The sequence below is a fragment of the Girardinichthys multiradiatus genome, chromosome 8, assembly GCF_021462225.1.
Source record: "Girardinichthys multiradiatus isolate DD_20200921_A chromosome 8, DD_fGirMul_XY1, whole genome shotgun sequence".
Lineage (NCBI taxonomy): Eukaryota > Metazoa > Chordata > Actinopteri > Cyprinodontiformes > Goodeidae > Girardinichthys > Girardinichthys multiradiatus.
This window is the reverse complement of record NC_061801.1, coordinates 22668118-22688050: the sequence shown is the minus strand read 5'-3', so window position 1 is coordinate 22688050 and position 19933 is coordinate 22668118. Positions and strand designations below refer to the sequence as shown.

At 39.0% G+C, this 19933-nt stretch overlaps 3 protein-coding genes across 3 annotated transcripts; 1 reads left to right on the top strand and 2 right to left on the bottom strand.

Annotated features, from left to right (window-relative positions):
* Positions 1 to 1763: 1763 nt before the first annotated feature.
* Positions 1764 to 4188, bottom strand: surf2 (surfeit 2). Its single transcript, XM_047373021.1, has 6 exons — positions 4028 to 4188; positions 3735 to 3886; positions 3518 to 3621; positions 2979 to 3161; positions 2394 to 2518; positions 1764 to 2129 (listed from the first exon to the last, which is right to left on the bottom strand). Exons 1-6 carry the CDS (start codon positions 4100 to 4102, stop codon positions 2040 to 2042), a joined length of 729 nt encoding a protein of 242 aa, XP_047228977.1. The 5' UTR covers positions 4103 to 4188; the 3' UTR covers positions 1764 to 2039.
* A 1584-nt stretch (positions 4189 to 5772) lies between these two features.
* bbln (bublin coiled coil protein) lies at positions 5773 to 7876 on the top strand. The gene is made up of 2 exons (XM_047372876.1): positions 5773 to 6085; positions 7055 to 7876. Exons 1-2 carry the CDS (start codon positions 6007 to 6009, stop codon positions 7282 to 7284), a joined length of 309 nt encoding a protein of 102 aa, XP_047228832.1. The 5' UTR covers positions 5773 to 6006; the 3' UTR covers positions 7285 to 7876.
* ciz1a (cdkn1a interacting zinc finger protein 1a) lies at positions 7781 to 19870 on the bottom strand. Its single transcript, XM_047372875.1, has 15 exons — positions 19718 to 19870; positions 19032 to 19286; positions 17634 to 17764; positions 17256 to 17467; positions 16479 to 16599; positions 16268 to 16349; positions 14943 to 15034; positions 14733 to 14809; positions 14043 to 14243; positions 13816 to 13946; positions 13633 to 13726; positions 13444 to 13548; positions 13217 to 13336; positions 12909 to 13109; positions 7781 to 10363 (listed from the first exon to the last, which is right to left on the bottom strand). The coding sequence occupies exons 2-15, from the start codon at positions 19193 to 19195 to the stop codon at positions 9851 to 9853; spliced, it is 2244 nt and encodes a 747-aa protein (XP_047228831.1). The 5' UTR covers positions 19196 to 19286; positions 19718 to 19870; the 3' UTR covers positions 7781 to 9850.
* Between the last annotated feature and the right edge of the window lie 63 nt (positions 19871 to 19933).

Sequence of the window (19933 nt, the reverse complement as noted above, 5' to 3'; positions counted from 1 at the left end):
TGGAATAAAAACGGCAATAATATATGTGTCAATTAGTGATAAAATTGATAATTCGGAATCAGCAATAATATGAGACTGGTTCATTAATACATATAAAATAAAGGTAAAAAAGAAAGCACTGCTACATTTTAATAGGTTGGAACTGAAAACCTAATTTATATCCGTACTTCGGTTCAAAAAAGTACAACTGGTATCTTACAGAGCAGTTACATACACAGAGTAACATTATATTTCTGATAATTGTAATGATTGTGGCTTACAGATAATAAAAACCAAAGCATTGTAGAACATTTGAAAATAACACCAACTTAAAAAAGATTATTCATAAAGAAACTTTATGTCACAGGCTACACAATCACAGGGAAGACTAGGTAGTTGTGTAGCAGATAGTCACTGACTCCCCACAAGAAAGAAGCTGGTGGCTGAGGGGTGCTGTATGCACGTGTTAATGGAAAGTTAAGTAGAAGGAAAAGTGCTGTAGAAAAAGCTGCTCACGTATAAAAAGGACAACTGCAGTCTTCGGGAGATTGTGAAGCAAAGCCAGTTTAAGAGTTTGTGGGAGATTCACAAGGCGTGGACTACAGTTGGAGCAACCACACAAAGATGTATCAAGGAAATGGGCTAAAAACCATCTCCTGAACCAGAGATCCACTCTAGAACTCAAGCAACTTGAAGCCCATAGTGAATTTTCCACAGCCAGTGATAATTTGGGGAGCCATGTGATCGGCTGGTGTGGTCCACTGTGTTTTATCAAGACGAAAGTCAGCCCAACCATCTGCCAGAAAATCTCAAGAGTACTGCATAGTATGGTCTGCTTAAAATGCTGATTTCATTTACCAGCAGAACTTGGCACCTACCAGAGTTTCATAGAGAATCTATGGGGTATTGTCGAAAAGCAGACAACTGACAGCCAGAACAACGATGCAGACCAGCTGAAGGCTGCTTTTAAAGCAAACTAGGCTTCCTTATACACTCAGCAGTGTTATAGGCTGATTTTCCTATTTTTCTATAACGGTCCATTTTGTTGATGGACCCACCGTTGCCAGCAAAGGAAACTTTAACTATCTTGTAAACATCTTCCACAAGGTTATGGAGTGTCAAGAAGGTTGAGGTCAGGACTCCATGCAGGCCGGGCAAGTTTCTCCACAACAAACTTTATACACCTGCGGCCATTGAAGTGATTGTAACACCGGGAATCATTGATTTGGTGGTGTGAGTAGAGGTAGTATATCTAGCCATCTCCTACCCCATCCTACAATCCCTCATTAACACAAGTTCTGCAGTACTCTGTGATTGACCCATTCATTCAAATTAGCAGTGTAGCTTGAGGAAAACTGCCCTGATGATGAGTGTTTGAAACCAGAGTGTTAGCATAATGCCAAGGCAAAAAGAAAACATCATTGACTTTAGAGAATTAGTTGTTGCTGCTCATCAATCTGGAAAGAGTCAAAAGGTCATTTCCAAACAATTTGCAGTCCATCATAAAGATTATTCACAAGTGGATAGCATTTGAGAGAGCTCTGATCTTCCCAGTAGTGGACATGTCAGCAAATCCACCCCAAGGTAAAACCATGCATAAGAAAAAGACTGAACCAATATGGTTTGATTGGAAGGATTGCCAGGAGAAACCCTCTTCTCTCAAAATTTGGCAGATGGGCTTGGGTTTGAAAAGCTGGAGCCGAATTAATCACAAGGTTTTATGAATTTAGAGCTCTTCTGGAAGGGATAACTGCAACTTCTGACCCCCCCATACAAATACAATATTTGCGCAATTAAAATTAGGCTTTATTATTATTTTTTTTACAAGTGTATTAGATTAGAAATCCCAAATAACTCCAACTAGCCCAGAGAAAAACTGTTATGTCATAAAAACCAGTTGTGCAAATATCATGACTTCAGAAACAAAACATTTCCCAAAAGTCTCTAGCATCCTTATTAATGGATGTACAGAGGCCAAACTGGTTTGAATTGCTTATACCTCCTGAGTTACCCAGTTCTAGAAATACTGTTCGTATGTTTTTTTGTTTTGTTTACAAAGGTTACTTTCCATTTTTGGCTTTTTTGTGTTTCTTGCATCCTGATTTCCACTGGTTATTTCTGGATTTCTTCTTGGAGCCACCACCTTGGACCTACAATGTGAGAAAACTACAAATGAGAACATGAACCACTGATAAGCAGGAACCAAACTATATTTAACACTTTCTTAACAGTAATAGTCTTCGCCCTTTTATTATCATTAGTATTATTTGTTTAAAGCATCTTTGTCTCGGTTTTATGTCTGTCCTTCGGTTTTTATTTTCTCTAAAAAACTTTGTTACACCTGGATCTATTAAAAAGGGTTCTATCAATAAAGTCTGACTAACTGATGTAAATTTTATATATATTTTACAAACCTTTCTGCGCTTCTGCACCACCTGTGTCTCCGCTTCCATTTCCTCATCTTCATCTGTTTGAAAGTCATCCTCTTCTCCACCCGCTGTACTTTCAACCTCTGGATTTTTTAAAATGAACATGGAAGCTGCAGGAATATGTGAACAAATTTTTAAATTGGTCGAAAAGCAGCTCTCACCCGCTACTAAGTATGGTGAAGCTGATTTTTCCCCTAAATGTGAAGGGAACTTTGTTGTGGACAGCATGATATCATAAAATCTTTGGAAAACCAGGACATTTAAATAAAGACTTTCATGGACTTTACCAAAAAGCAACACATTCAAACTAAATAGGCCTACATCCTAAAACCTGAGCTCAAAAGAAGAGAGGAATCGAGGGGTGCCAATAATATTGCCGGCACTTTTGTTTTAACAATTATTTCTTAACATGAGAATTTTTTCACGACTACATAAATGTTCTCAAATGAAGGATTGAATATTTTCAGAGTAAGATTATGCCACTGTAACAAAGGGTTCATTTATGTTCCAGCTTTTTACACAACTTTTCCAGGGGTGCCAATGAACGCAACTTGCCAAGTATATACTGACATGGATATAGGTCACTCATGCTGTCTTCCGAGTCGCTGTGTTCGTCGTCGCTGGATGAAGCTTCCCACATGCCATTAGCTCTTCTTTTGGAGGGCTGACTCATTTCCTCTCCTGTGTTTTTGGGCTTCTTCTGTTTCAGTCTGGCTGGAACAAACTCAATCCCCTGCTGCACACACTCCTCATCTGAAGAACACATGAAGCACGCATGTCATTAATCATGCTATAGCACCTGTTCTAATAGAAACTTGTGTGCCAATCTGTCTTGCTCCTTTTTCTTCTTTTTTTTTATACATATTTTGCTCACAAGTAGTCTGTTTTGTTTTTTAGGATGTACAGGGAAGCAGCAAATACAAATATCCTGACATTAGCACAGATGAGCCAAAAACTCTGACTAAAAATGACATTTCAGCAGAAATACATCCTCATCAACAGACATCAGATAACTTAAACCTCCTTCCTGAATGACTCAAAAAGTCTCTTTTTGTCTTGCATGCAAAAAAAAAAAAAGTGTCATGCACGTTAACTGGTGATGCACTGACAACGAGAAAGGGCTTTCTTGAAGCGTTTCCCACTGGTGTGTCTTAGGACATGATCTGGCTGCCGGTTGAGATGCCTCAGTGTCAGTTTGCAGAAGAGCCGATTGCTAGAGAACAAGACAGATCAGAAAATGGAATCAAAGTTCAGTTCATACCAAATCAGCACTACTTAAATGCCCGTAATGTAGTACCGTAACACAAACAAGCAAAGTCTCCTTACGGTTGCTTTGTGCTTGATACAATGTGTGGCTCATAGTGGCTGTAGTTGAACTCTGCTGCTGCACTCAGTTTCTTATATTTCTTCCCCTGGATGAAATCCTGCAGCTCCGTCAGACTGCAGGGTATCTCATGTCCATTTAGGGTGCATTTGATCTGCAAACAAATTTTATTACTGATGTTTTAAAATCCATCATATAGCTGCACCTGACTAAACAAGTAAGTTAGCACGCTGCTACATTACATTGCATTGGTATACGTGTATGTTAAGTGATATTTTGCGGATTTCTTGTAAACCTTTTTGCCATCTGTGAGCTGAAAAAAGGGGTGATCAATTAGAAATGTTCTGATATCCGCAGGTAATTCTTCCATTTCTAAGAAACACTCCAAAACAGATCCCAGCGTGTTGTAATGAAGCCACCTCCCAAACAGGAAGCTGCGTGTCGACACGTGGTTTGAAGTTATTCTCTGTTTCTTAATCTCAGCGCCCTCTGCTGGTCAAAGTTAGAAAGAACAACTGTACTGTTCTTGGGGGCTGGGGGCTTAATCACGTGTGGTCTAATCCGTGGAGGTCCAGAGGTCCCACAATTGAGTTAGTTGGTAATCAAATCAAAAGACTACTCAAATGTCTCGCTAATCACTTAAAACTGTAACCATATACAGTGAATTTACTAACACATATTTAATTAAATATATCATTATTAATTTTTTTTATTCTCATTTTATAAAGCGTGTGTAATTCAACACAGAGTTTATTTGTTTCTAAATTTTTAATTGTTATGAGCTTCAGAATACCCGTTGAAGGATTTATTTGGATAATATTGCTCTAGTTTTTGCTCAATCTGGTTTGAAGTGGACCTGGTATGCTGGTTAACCAGTCAGATGTCAGGGTCCATTTGAGAGGCCACAGTTGAACTGCAGTGGATCCGATGATACCAAAGCATTTAAAAGCTCTGAGTAGAGGCGCTGCTCCTCCACATCGAGAGGAGTCAGTTGAGGTGGATCGGGAATCTGTTTCGGATGGTTCCTGGAGGGAGGGGTTCCAGGCACATCCCACCGAGAGGAAGTCCAATGGAGGAACTATGTCTCTCAGCTGGTCAGGGAACATCTCGGGCTTCCCCCCAAGATGTTCCGAGGAGGTGTCTGGGGAGAGGGAAGTCTGGCTTGCTTAAACTACTGACTTCATGACCCGGTCCCGGATAAACGGAAGATGAGTACACAAACGAGTGCAATCCAATGATTTTAGCGGTGGTATTATGAAGGATTAATGCCATTAGTGTGCTCAGGAAGGTTCAGATTTTGAATGTTGTGCAAGTTTTGGAAGTGTGTGTAATGTGTGAATAGATTATTTTATTTACTTCGTTTTTAATGAGAACAAATGTTTCCACATATATATTTTAGAAACAAGAACAATTTGTATTTAGAGGTTCGAGTGTATTTCATGCTGAATTTTAACACAGGAACCTTAAGATAAACCCTGAAATTATTGTATTTCGTTTTAATATTAGATTATATAGATTTTTTCATGAGGGATCTTTGAATTTAATTAATCTAATTATGTATTTTATGAGTTTAGGTACATTAAATGTTACCATTTTATGTATTAAACAGACACATTTAAATAATTATAGATACGTTAACTTTACTTTTTTAACTTAAATTAATGTATAAATAATTTATTATTAAATTATGACATTTTGGTATACTTTGGCATTTTTGAAACTTGACTGTTTCAGTCGGCTTCAGTCAGATGCCGGCAGAGCCTTGGTCAGCTGACTGTCGGCTCCGTTTCAAAGAGTAGTAGAAGTAGGAGTGTTCACTCCTTACAAATCTTGTAAAACCATTAGTGGTATAGAAATATCAGGCGAATCTGTCTTAGCCGTAACAGACTGAATCGTACTCACAAACAGAAATTTGTTCAAATAACATTTAATTAGGTTTTATAGAGCTTCTGGGGTATATGGTTGAGCACATGTTTGATTACCTCTTGAGTAGAAAATTCCTACAGAGTGAGTCCTCTTAGTTTGGTTTTAAACGCCGCTCATTTTCCCACAATCCATTGGTTCCGTACACAAATATTAGACGGCTGATTGTTACGAGGCTTGCTTGTAAAATACTATCATAAAATCGGAAAATAACCTTAGAGTACATATTAAAAAGCGAACTCTTTGCTAATTCAGAAGAATTCCGGCGTCTTTACTTATGATACTTTCTGCTAGCTTAGCGTTAGCATAAGTAGTTTTTCTTTAAAGCTAACAAGGGACGAATTTTATAACATGTCTGGACCAAATGGAGACCCAAACATCTCTAGTGAGGATGGGATCATCAACGACGACGACGAATTTGGCGAAGAGGGTAAGTTTAGCCGATTATCACATAATGCAGCTGAGAAATATGAGCCTTAAATTCATGTTTAAATAACACATTGTCTCTTACTTTACGTTACTTGACCTCCGTATGTCAAAGTAAGCTTTAAACATCTCTTGGGAAAAAAATGGAACATTGGAACTTAAAACAACTAAAGTGGATATGCAGTGTTTCAAATGGTGTTTTCTTTTTAAAAGCAGTGATATTTGCTCTGTGACAAGCCATTTACGGTGCCTTGTAAAACTATTGTTACTCCTTGATCTTTCTTACATTTTGCCACGTGACAACCACAAACATCAAGGTATTTTACTGGGATTATATGCACAAAGTAATACACAAAGTGATGCATAACTAGGAAGGGGTAAATCAGTTTGCAAGTACAAATCTGGAAAACATGGGTCCTTTTACTGCGATATCCCCGAAATAAAATGCAATACAACAAATTGCCTTAGAAGTAACCTAATAGTAACAAGAGTCCACATGTGCGTAATTGAATATCAGCATAGAAAACCTCCTCTGTGTAGTTCTCACGAGTTTTTGGTGTCAAAATTAGTTAAAAAACATCTTCATGACCATTGAACACAGAAGACAGGTCAGAGATAAATATGTTGAGAAAGTCAAAGCAGGACTGGGTTATAAAACATCCTTAATGTGGACTTATCATGGGCCAATGTTCAATCTAACACTGGAAAATGGAAAGTGTGCCTACAGACAAAATTATGTGGCATAAAACTATTATGGCACGTTACCATAAATATGCCATCCCCACAGTAAAACATGGTGGTAGCAGCATTATGCTGAGGGAATGCTTTCCACCAGTTTTGTGCTACTTTGTGTTGGTCTATCACTTAAATTCCCACAGAATGGGTTAAATGGTTGTATTATAAAGTTTAAGTAAAACTACTTTTGCAAGGCACTGTAGATATCATTAGTCTGTTCTCTGCCGTTTATCCACAGAATATGCTGCGATCAACTCCATGCTAGATCAAATCAACTCCTATCTGGATGACCTGGAGGAACGCAATGACACCCTTAATGGCAAACTGCACGAACTGCTGGAGTCAAATCGACAAGCCCGCCTGGATTTCAGGGCGGAACTTCTTGGCTCTACAACCCAAGAGGAGCATCATGCTGCGGAGCAGGAGTCTTTACCAAGCATGCCAGATCAACTTGAAGAAAATAAGTGACAAGATCAAACAGACGTGAAGGGAAAGACAGATGATGATGAAAGAAGATGCAATTCCTGGTGTCCGATTGAGTGGTCATCCTTAATCTACATAGTCCATTCATGTCTAAATGCAAATACACCACCTTATCAGGAGAGATGGCTCGAATTAATCTGTGACCTTTTGTCGCTACTGTTCTGGGGAGATTGGAGTTTATACCACTATATATTCAGGTTTCACTTTTCCATGACAAACTTAGAAAATCCAATCAAATTTGTTGCTGCTGCGTTCAGAATATTTTAGCAGCAAGTTAAGATTTATCCAAATATCAGCTGAAGTTACGTGGAAATAATTACAATCTGTATTTCTATTTATTTTGTCCCAAAACGTAATATTGATGTTATTAATATATCTCTACAGCACTATCAATCCATGTTATGTAGTGTTACTGTTAACTCGTGAGATTTATGTTCAACGGCTGTCAGCTGTAAAGTATTAACATCACATCAACACATAGTGGGAATTGTCAGACATTTTAATATAAATTAAGATTACTCGGAAACAAAAAACAAACATCCAAAAATACAATAAACTTCCAGCAGTTAAAAAAACATCCCCTGGTTGTTTATCTCAATTTCTCAGTAGCTGAATAAAAATACAATAGGAAACATAGAGCTTTATTCCAAACTACCATTCATGTGTTTTTCTCTCCCCTGAAGCATTCAGGTTCAAGTTTTAAGAGTAAAGTTCAGCGCACATCTTTATTCCTTCAAAAATAAAAAAACAGACAACATGTGACAGTCATCAGACTCATCGCCGTGACTACAAAAGCTGCTACACGTGTCAGTTTTTTTTGTGGTTTTAGATATCATAAACTAGTATGATTGATGAAATGTTTCCAGAACAGAACACCATCGTCATGAAGAGGGAAGTGACATCCTCTTTCCAACATATGGACACCCTACTGTATGTAACAGGTACTTCAATATAGAGACAGTCTGCAGTAACCTCTTGCTACACAAACATTATATTAAAGTTTCTGATGTGTACTTCTACGGAAGGAAAAGAAAATGAAACGAGGGGAAACTTGTGTCAACTACTACAAACTATATTGCACTGTGAATCCTCACAGATCAATGGAAACGTATGCAGGTACACCAGTAATGTGACACCAGCTGGGATTCTGAATAAAATCCCTATTTGGTGGCAAGATTACTTTAAAAGTTTCAATATGGATTATTAAATCAACTGAAAATATATTATCTGAAACATCATGGTATAAATTCAGATCCAGACTGGTATGTGAAACACTTAACCTGCTGTTGCAGATCTTTTTGGGAGCTCTTTCCACATTTTGCTGCCTATTAACTATTTAAAAGCCATAATTATTGTCATAGTTTTGTCAGGTGTCCATAATTATATTCGACTCCTAGTGACTCCTTTTATTTAAAGGCTTCAGCTGTTGCCTACTTTTGTTCCCAAAATGTAAACAAGGAACATAAAATGTGCTACATCTAACTATGGACCAGATTTATCTTTCTCAATCCGAAGTGCGACTTCAACACTTTATAACAACTATAACAACTGTCACTTGTTCAACTGTTCATGCAGATCACGTTCTACGTTCCAGCGTGCTAAAAGCAAATTTTGAGGTGAAACATTTTTTCAGTCAGTATGAACTTCATGTGACATTCAGGGTGACAGTATGCACTCATTGGTCTCCTGACCTGAGGACAGTAGGGTGGGAAATTAAAGTGACTAGCATACATCCTCTAATGCAGCTGACATACATTTTTTATGGCTTGAGAAATTTGATGTTACACCACAACTGAAATTCTTGATATTTATTAATGTGAAATTTTACTTTTGTAATTTGAAGTTAAACTGCACATCCTACTTCTGCAAAACCTATACTTAGTGTAACTGTTATAGTATGCAAACAACACCCTGGGTCTTGCACCGATGCATGTTAAACTTTGACTTCAAAAATGATCAAATGGCACAGCGCTGATGTTGTAGGGGTTAAGCGCGCGACCGTGTACGGAGGCTACAGTCCTCGAATGGCGGCTGTCCCGGGTTCGATCCCGGACCCGGCGACATTTACAGAGTGTCTCCCCCTCTCTCTACCCCTCTTTCCTGTCTGCCTACTGTCAAAAATGGGAAAAAAATAAGTGCCGAAAAAATATCTTAAAAAAAAAATCAAATGCAATTTCAAACTGAAAAAAAAAAAGGTCCTCTCTTTACAGGATGGTTAATTACCACAAGGATCTTCCCTCTAGCTCTTTTTGGATTTTTGCAATCTGATAGTGACATTAGGGTATGGCAAATAAAATAAAAATTGTTATTTTATAGCCAAAAGAGCCTAATCCACATTTGATGGCAATAACCTCCATTTATCAGCGGTTACTTTCCCACCCTGAGGGAGAGGTCTGCATGAGAGGTTCTGTTCTACTGCTTTCAGTAGCCAGTCTTCCTATTTTTTTTGGTGTGATTCCCTTACACTTTCCAGTAAGAAGAGATGGGCTTCTGATTACAGTCCCATAGTTGCAAACGTTAGATTGTTTTATTCCTACATCATGTTACAGACTCAGCGTCTGTTTGCAGCCCTCCCTGAACGTCTTTTAGCTGTGTTTTTTGCCTTTCCTTCGTGGTTCTTTTTCTCAGGGCCAACTGGAGCTTCCTCGCCATCCTCTCCATTTGACACCTCAGCAGCAGCTAAAGGCTCCAGGTCTGCCTCCTCTCTGCTGACAGCAGACTCAACTGGAGTCTCCTCGGGTGCAGACACCTGGGATGCATTACTTTTCTCCTCTTGGTTGGGGTTTTCATTGCTTGTCGCTGAGAGCGTGAAGTCCTGTGAAGTTGAGTTGGCCTCTGCTCGTTTCTCCTTCAGCTGGCTTTCTTCCTGGGCTTTCAGTTTGGTCACTGAAATAATCGTCTTCGTGGAGTTTAGGTCAGCGGCTTCCATTGTGTCAGTAGTGAGCAGATTTTCTTGTGAACAGTCTGAGGCTTCTGTTACGGGTCTGAGGCTGCCTGCTGCTGGGATGGATTTTGTTGAGGGCTGAGGTTCTTCACCTTTTTCACCAATCATTGCTTTGTAGCTCTGGGAAACAAAAGAGAGAAAAAAATCCACCAATAATCTTGATGTCTGAATAAGGCTTGGATTTAGGTTACATTTGTTTCTCAACATTTATTCCAAATTAACAAATGTGGTGTGCACATATATTCAGCCATCTTTACTCCGATACCCCTAAATAAAGTCTAGTGCCACCAAATTCCCTCAGAGGTCTACTTATTACTAAATTGAGTCCAGCTGTATAATTTAAAAACATACAGAGGTTTGTAAGAGGACATTTGGAACAAACAGCATAATGAAGACAAAAATCACCACATGTCAGGTAAAATGTGGAGATGCTTAAACCAGGGTTGTGTTCTAAAATAATACTGCTAGCTTTAAACATCTCACAGAGCACTGTTCAATTTATCATCTAAAAATAAAGAACATGTCACAACTGCAAGCCTACCAGGACATGGCTGTCCACCTAAAGAGAGCATTAGCATATCAGAGAAACAGCCATGAGGTCCGTTTTAACTCTGGAGGAACTGCAAAGATCTACAGCTTAGGTGGGAGAATCTGTTCACAGGAAAACTATAAAGACTATAGACAAAATCTGGCCTTTACGGGAGAAGCCATAACAAGTCTAGTTTGTAGTTTGCCACAAGCTATGTAGAGGACACAGCAAATGTTGAAGTTGCTCTGGACAGATGAGACCAAAAATGAACTTTTTGACCGACATAAAAAAGCATGCTCAGAAAAAATAACACTGTGCAAAACCCTAAACACACTATCCCCACTGTGAATCATGATGATGCCCGCATGCTGTGGATACGATTTCTCTCAGGAGGAGGAAGGACAGCTGTAATTTTCAAGACATTTGTTTGGTCCCAAGCTCTTTTAGCTCTAAGAGATGACTATGATGAAAATTGGACGAGAACCCATATATGGTATTTTAATTCTTCGTCCACCTGTGTCTGCTGCATCTTTTCTGTTTGACTTTGAATAATTTTTATCTTTCACTATTAAATTAGGCCTGATCATCATTGTTGGGGATTATCTAGTTCCTCAGCATCATGCTCAAAAGGCATCTGACCCTACTCATACCACATGTTAACTCCTGTCGCTTTATTGATGATTCTGGGTTTTCTTTTTTTCCTATTCATCTCTTTTCAATTTTACATCTTTCTCTGGTGATAATGTTGAGCTCCTCGTTTATTCTTTTAATGAACACTGCACCACCATTCTCAATCAGGTTGCTCCTTACAAACCTAGTTATGCTCTGTTGTTTCCTGCTTGTCCATCGTGAATACTTCAAAAAGATTCTTTACTCTTATAATGAGGCAGTGAAAGCAGTTATTATTTCAATGATCTCATAATTGGTGGCAGGAAAAACCCTAGGGTATTATTCGACACTGTCAATAGTATTGCGTGTCCTCCGCCTCAGCATGTTGTGTTACATTCTGATGATGACTGCAACACACTTCCTAATCATTTGTTGAATAAGGTAATGGACTTCAAATCTAAAATCTCCTTTCCTTATGTTGATGATCCTTATCCATTTACTTTTTTTTCAACAATCAGACTCCATGACTTGTCTACATGTATTGACAAAATAAAACCCTCAGAGATATTATCTCCTTCTGTCTTTTCTGGCAGTCTCACCAGCATTGGTCCTTCATTGTTGTTAATCATTAACAGCTCACGAAGCCAGGGTTGCTTACCATCCAAGTTTAAACACGCTGAGGTAACTCCTGCACTAAAGAAATCCAATCTTGATGGCAGGTTTATTGGTAATTATTGCTGATTTCAAAACTGCCATTTCTTAGTAAATTTGTTGTGGAAAGTCATCTCAGATCTCTACTGTCTAAGTTACAGATTTTTCACCCTCAGAGGAGTGGTAGATCTCCAACAAAGGAAGGTGTAACCCAAGTAAAGTCCCATAGTTGCAAAACAACGTTTGTGTGGATGAAACGCCTTAACGTTTAAACCTCCCACTTACAGTGTGCAGATGTTCTGCTCTCTCTAAAATATATGGAATTGTTCCATAATATTTTTACCTAATCTCAGGGCAGCCTTTGATACCAATGATGATAACATTTTACTGAATAGGCTGAGAGTTTTAGCTGGTATCTCTGGTTCTGCACTGGATTGGTTTTCTTTTTATTTATCCGGGAGGACCTTTAAGTTCGCCTCTCTAACATGTGGTGTTCCACAGGGGTTGGTTCTGGGTCCATCCTTCCTTTAGCTGGCATAATTCAATCTTTTAAAGACATCTCATCACTTTTATGCAGATGATATTCAACTGTATATGTCTAAAGCCTAATCAGCTGGATATGCTGTCCTCCCTGGGTCCATTGCTTATCTCAGATTAGTGATTGGCCTTTCAGTGATTACCTTGTTTTAAACAAGATACAAAATGTCCAGATCTAAATCCAACAGAGAATCCGTGGCAACACTTTTAAGTTGATTTTCATAGATGCTCTCTATTCAGTCCAATTTTGGTGAATTCCAAAGATAGAAGAAAAAAAAAGCTTAACTCCCCTCAGATAACGACTGGCCTCCCTCTGACAGTTGGTGAAGTCAAACTTACCTTAAGATTCTCAAAGTGCTGCAGTGACTTGCAGTGGCTGTGCAGGGCCGAAGTTTCAAAGAGGTAAAACTTGTTGCAAAGCCTGCAGATGAAACCTGCCACTGGATCTAAAAAACTGGATCCATAGACGGTGTCAGGGTCATACTGCTTATCGCTTGTCATGTCATTTAGGGTCACCTCTTTGGCAGAGGACCAGCCATCCTGTCAAGTAAAATGTTAACCGTCTTAAAACAGCTAAAATCCCAGATTTGGACATGAAACATAACCTATGGTTTATTAGAACCAACTATACATTGCATGCATCTTACCTGAGTGCTTCCTTGGTCTATTTCATTCTTTTGTAATTCCTGTGCTTCCACCTCAAATGAAAAGCCATCCGTGCCAATGTTGGTCAGCTTAGCCAAAGTCTCACAGCCTTTTTCCTGGATCTAGTTAACATGGACAAACACATTGGTGTTGGCAACATTGTAGCATAATACAACTTTAGACAAACTTCTGGGAAATGATTGCTCTTGTCAAAAGTAATCCCATCTACCTTCTGCCTGTGCTCCTGAGAGTGGAGGTGCTCTACAAAGCTCTGGGAGGTCTTGAAGCGCTTCTGGCAGACAGCGCAGAAGGACAGGTCGGTTTTACTAGCAAGCTGAGGAGATGAAGACATATGGCAGATTCTTGTTAGGCCAACGGTTCTGTAACATTCACAATGAATTTATTTGCCTAAGATTACCTTGTGTTCCTCTGAGCGCTGATGGTCCACAATGCTACAGGTGAAGTGGACGTGGCAGGTAGCACACCATTGCTTTAAATCTGCTTTTTTCTCCCTGCCAAGAACACACACATCACATGAAGTCAGTATGTCACAAGGACATGAAAAAATAAAATAAAATGCTTTTTGGGTATTAAAACCAACCCTTCTTTGCTAGCACCCTGCAGAGACTCCTGGACTCGTGGAAGCAAGGTGACCAGGCAGGCATTGCTCATGTGTTGGATTTCCATCATCCTCTGCTGGTGGGAAATGCTGTTCATGTGACTCCTGAAGTTCTACAGAAAACACATACAACAGACCAGATTTAAAAACAGTTACACTGATTCCCCACCCCTGACAAATCCAGTTTTATGTGTGGGCATTCCACCTACTTGCTGGTTGAAGCAGGTGATGCTGCAGAGGTAGCAGTAGAACTTGTTTGAACCCTCAGATGCTGCTTCTTCGTCCTGGCTCTCCAGGAAAGCTATTGAGGCATCTTTGTCCTGTGCAACCTCCTCTGTTGGTACATTTACTTGCTCTCTATCTTCACTTGGTCCAGCGGAGGGGGACTGAGCCGACAAATCCCCGTAGGCCTTTGGATAGAAATAGTGAATAATACTACTTAAGATTTGGATCAAGGGTGGCTTATCATGATAAAGGTTCACAATATTTCATGTTTAAGAGGAATAGGAGTCTTGTGTAGCACAATTCAGCTGCAGTCAGCATAAATTTGTTTGGCTAAATAACCATTGAAGAAGTTTTTACAGTTATTTGTCATTATGATCACATAAGAAGAGGTTCTGATAGAAAACCATAGACATTAGAACCTGTTGTACCCGTTTGGTATCAGAATCAGCTTTATTGCCAAGTTCGTGCATACAAACAAGGAATTTGACTCCGGTACACTTTGCTCTTTTGTTCTGTTTTTGCATTACAGAATATACAAATTTACAATGTACAATATACACATATCTAATAAAAAGGTGCATTTGCAACATGGTATGGTATGAACTGCTATTTGAATGAGCTACAATAAAATTGTTTTTCTGCATCGTTTTCATCTTGTGTTGAGCTTTTCTTACATCATCAGGTTTGGTCTCCTCCATTACCACATCATCTGACTCCCTGCTGAATCCTCCATCCTCCTGACTGATGCAGCCTAGAAAACGGTCAGAAGCCAGGCACAAAGAAAAAGGTGAGCTACTTACAACAGTTTATATCAAGATCACGTGAAGATCCTTTGTTTTATACATCTGCTACATGAAATTATTCATTTGAGAACGGGGTTTTACCTTCCGACTGGTTGTCCACTGTGTTGCTGTGGCTCTCTGACTGAACTGCTGTGACCGTCTCATCCACAAGCTGCTCTTTAGGTTCCTCTGACCTGAGACAAACATGATGCTTTAAATGTTGAGGCCTTATGCTGAGACAGCAATCCCGGCAGCTTAGGAGCATTTAGACCATGCCTTCTTCAGTTTATATTTTATACTGCAGTAAAACACAGCATTGTCTCAACCAAATGAATTTTTCAACAATGCACAAGAATAATAAAAAACTACGGTTTTCTGTTTTTACATCTTCAATGTGATCCGGCTCAGTTTCCATACAGAAGGACGTGTTAGACTTTCCAGCTGAGTAACTGGGTAATGACAGCCACAGACAATTAAATATTCAAGTTTCCTTGGTGATATGGAAATAGATCACCACTGCATTGCCCAACATGGAGAGAGCCACTGTGTTATCCTATGTTTGAAATGCAACCATAAAACCTTTACAGTTATACCTGCAGTAAAAAAAAACCATGTAACAGAATGGGAGTAATGTGGAAGTTGTGTATCTAATGTTGAAGTGTCTTCATGTATGACAAGACACAGCCCCACTGCAGAGAATTTATGGAGATGTTGACATTTTAGATGTAGAAAACCAACTAGAAAAGCCTTTCTTAAATTGTTGGATTATTCATATTGTAGCCGCCTGCTAGCTATTTTTGCTATTATTTTAAAGAAAACATAAGGGACGCATACACTGCACCTTGGGGTGACACTCTGTTACTCCACAACGTTTATCAGGAAATGTTTCTACAGCCAAAACCATGAGATTTGGACTTTTTAAAAGATAAAAACCGTATTAATCTTCATTTAAACAAAGGCTACATAATATTAGGAAAGTATACATTTCAAAAGTTCCAATTAACCCACTTTTTTCTCACACATCTTTTTTCAATTACCATAACCTCACCACTTTGAAAGAGCTTTAGCAACTCTCTAACTAAAAATCCTTAAGAGGTGTGAGCATCAAGTGTCTAAAGACTCAATTCAACTGGCCAAATATATTACAGTCATACAGAGCATAAATGTAAGGTACCTGAGATGATGGTTGTGATTTGATTCATAGTAGAGCTTTCTTTTAAACTGTAGAAATGCACCTTTTGTTACTGCCATTTCTGTAGTTACCCAGTTAAGCACTCAAACAGCTTTAAAGCACAAACTGGCCATAAAATTGACTGGGAGAAATTAAATCCATTGTAATACTGTTTAGAATTAGGGTACACATCCATTGACATATTCTGTAGTTAATAAGTAAAACTACTAGCAATATGATAAAAATATTTGCACACCCTTCTGTCTTTTGCCGCTTTGTTACAGGTTCTTCAAGTTGCTCCTCAGAAATCTGGCTATTTTCTCCATCCACAGCACCATCTGTCGGGGAGAAATTCAAAGACAAATAGATCTTTGCTACTTTTGGATGTGCTTTGTAATATTTCAATGTGCACGCCATATTAAGCTGTCCATATTGCAATGTTTCCATCTGTAACAGAAGATATGTACCTGTTGGAGTCTCATCAGCAGCTTCATCTGTACTGGGAGCTGCTGCTAGTTGGTTGTCGGTGCTTTCTGCAGCCATCTGCTCACTATCCCTCTTCCTGTCTGTCTGGCGAGTTGCAACATCCTGCACACAGAGACAGAAGACAAAATATGTCTTTAAAGGTTACTTTAGTAACAGCAGTCTGAAATGAAGATATTTTGAGGAAGAATACACAGAAATTAAAAGGTCTAGTGACAGCATTTAAGAGTAAAGGCACATGTAGCTTTAATATTCTGGTTTTATGAGTGTTATTAATTGACTAACTCCAAAAAAAGGAGCTAAAAATCCTTCGTCTTTGACCTTTTTTAAAATGAATTGAAAGGATTTGTTCCTCTTTTTTACTCTTTAACAATTTAAAATTAAGTTCTGATTAACTTTAAAATTTAAAACAAAACATAAATTGTAATTCAAGGAAGGGAGTTGTTTAACAAATAAGAAACTTGTTTTGTGAAATAATCAAACCTCATTTACCTCAGACCTCAAATTGACAAACTTAAATAGCTTTTATATAATTGCCAATTTTGCAAAACTACACATATTTACTTTGCTTAAATAAAACCAACAAAATCACACAAATTTGGTTCTGAAATGCTTTGACAAAAGCAATACAATTATATTTCACATGGACACAAATTTATAAAAACTATGTTTCTTATGATTGTTCAACCATGCTTTGTTTTCCATTTCCACTGACAAAAAGTTTCACAGAAACATTAATGAAATGATTCCTTTGTTATTACTGTGTTAGAGATGCAGGAAGAGGAGGTAGCTGTGGCAGTGGTGGCGTTGAAGAAGCGAGTATGCGGGTGGAAGGGCCGTGCAGCCGGGAAACCCATGATGGGGGATTTGATGGCCATTCCCATGGGGACTGGCCCAAGCAGTGATGACCTGGCCCCTGCGGTAAAAAACTGCCGGAACAGCTGCCCACCCATCCCAAAGCCCTGCATGTTGCCTGGATGAAAGCACAGGATGATAACAAGACAAATGGGTGCATCCTGTTAGTCATGTATTGCTTTAAATTACAACATAAAAAGAAACCTGACAATTTTAGTACATCAAAAATCCGGCACTTCCTTTTTTCCAAGACACTGCATTGCAAAGGTTAATCCAAACTGTACCTTGCATCTGCTGCATCAGGATAGCACTCTGCAGCATTGGATTGGGGGCAATAAGGGTTGCTTGGGTCGTCTGGCACAAGTTGACCATCCTAGGCGGAGGGGCCGTCTGAGTAGGAACAGCAATGGCGCTGCTAAAAAAAAAAAACCCACAACAGATAAATATCCTCCAATATACATACCCTTTTTCACCCCCAGCAAAACTGTCAAGTTTTCTAGAAAGTCTGGAAATTCTATATTTTACACACAAAGTCTCAGTTGCAATCAACTTAAAACAAAAATTGTTGAGTGGAAAAAAAGCTAGTTACATTTTAACTAAAGGCACAGAGACAAAATTATCTGTCCAAATGCAAATACAGGCTCCTCCACAACTCATTTCACAACAAAGTTAATTCAGATTAGAGCTTGTTTCTACTGCGTGTAGGCACAAGCAGAGAGCAAAAGGCTTTGCAACAATTTAAACATTACGCATAGAAAAATCAAGGTTAAAGGTGTTCAAAAAACAAAATGTGGCAAAGCCTCAAAATAATACGACTAAATTGCAAGGTAAACAACATGTAAATCCAACAATGTCTTGCATGATTATCCCTGACAATGACTGTCATGTTTTAAGTGATAGACCAACACAAAGTAACTCATAATTGTGAAGTGGAAGTGAGTTACATTGAGCTATTTCTTTATAAAACCACCTTCCTCTTGTCCACTCTTCATGGCAAAATAGCTCAAAGTGGATGAATAGCTTCTTTCCACAGCTTCCTAGTTGGATTTAGGTTTGAACTTTGATTATACCATTCTAAAACATAAATGTGTTAATCTAAAGCATTCCATTGTATCTGACAGCAGGTTTAGGGGTGCAGTGGTGGAAGGTGAACCTCCACCCCAGTCTCAATAGTCTTTGCAGCCTCTAACATGTGTTGTTCAAGGATTGCCTAGAATTTAGCTTCACCCATCTTCCTATCAGCTCTGACCAGCATCACTGTCTTTTCAGAAAAAAAGGACCCCACATCATGATTACCCCACCATCATGTTTCCCCGTGTGGATGTGATCAGGGTGATGTGCACTGCTTTTCACCACATATAGAATTTAGCATGTATGCTAAAACGTTTTATTTTGGACTCACCTGATCGGAATACTTTTTTCTAATTGTATCCTCCACCGTGTGTCATTTTTCTACCACTTTACAGTTATGCACTACTCAGTGTTAAGTATCACATTAAAATCCAATAAAATGCATTGAAGCTTGCGGTTTAATGGGACATAAAGTAAAAAACCATAAAGGGTGTGAACACTATGACAAGGCATTGTAAATGCAGAAATGGTAGGTGTTGCTTTGGCCGTTAGTAGGCATTTCTCACACCGAAGGCCACGCATGATCCCCGGGGTCGAGTTAACGGTCTTACCGCGGAGTCTGGTGGTGATGACCGACATGGTGAGCGGGAGGCGGCTGCGCTGGAGGAGGAGGCGGAGGTTGCTGTTGGAAAAGTTGCTGCAGCTGTCGCAGGTGTTGGTGAAGCTGCTGTTGTTGTTGCTGCTGCTGATGATGATGGATGTGTGGGTTGAACATCACTGCGGAAATAATAATATCCTCCGCTTGTTCAAAGTGAGATGTCAGACACGGAGAAGAGTGGCGCAAACGTCCCTACCGCATGAGAACCCTGAAACAGATGAAAAGAAGATGTGTTTTCAAATGTCCTTGAGTCCGCTGCGTATTGTCAAACACACTTTATAACCCTGCACACAGCCTCAGATATCAGGCTGCTCTCGTATTTCAGGGCTACTAGCTAACGTTAGCTTGAATCCTTTACGTTAACTTTATGCTAACTGAAATCCTAAATAAACTCCAAAAAGGAAATATTTTTCAATTCAACTCCTTTAACAAGAGGCTAGAATATCATCATATAGAAGCACGGTAATAACAGTTAGTTGCGCTTATTATATAACGATAATTACACCTGTTTCAACCTGAACGAAGCTAATGTTACGTTAGCCATCAGTCACACTGAAAACAACAGGTTAGCTTAGCATAGCTTTCACCTAGCCAGCTTTTTCAATGATATGGTCATTTAAAACAACTTTTACATTTTACCTCAGGCTTCCTTTAATTCTGGCGCAAAGGACAAAATGAGGACGGTGGTTTATTATTCAGCAAGAGTCATTCTGTAGAGTTAACTAGTCGCTGCAAACCCGCTCTTCTGAAATCCAAAACCAGACTGAAAAAATAAAAGAAAGCGTTGGATCATATTGCCTCCTAGTGGTTGTCATAGAAAATACAAAAAGATAATTAAAATGGAAAAAGAAAACC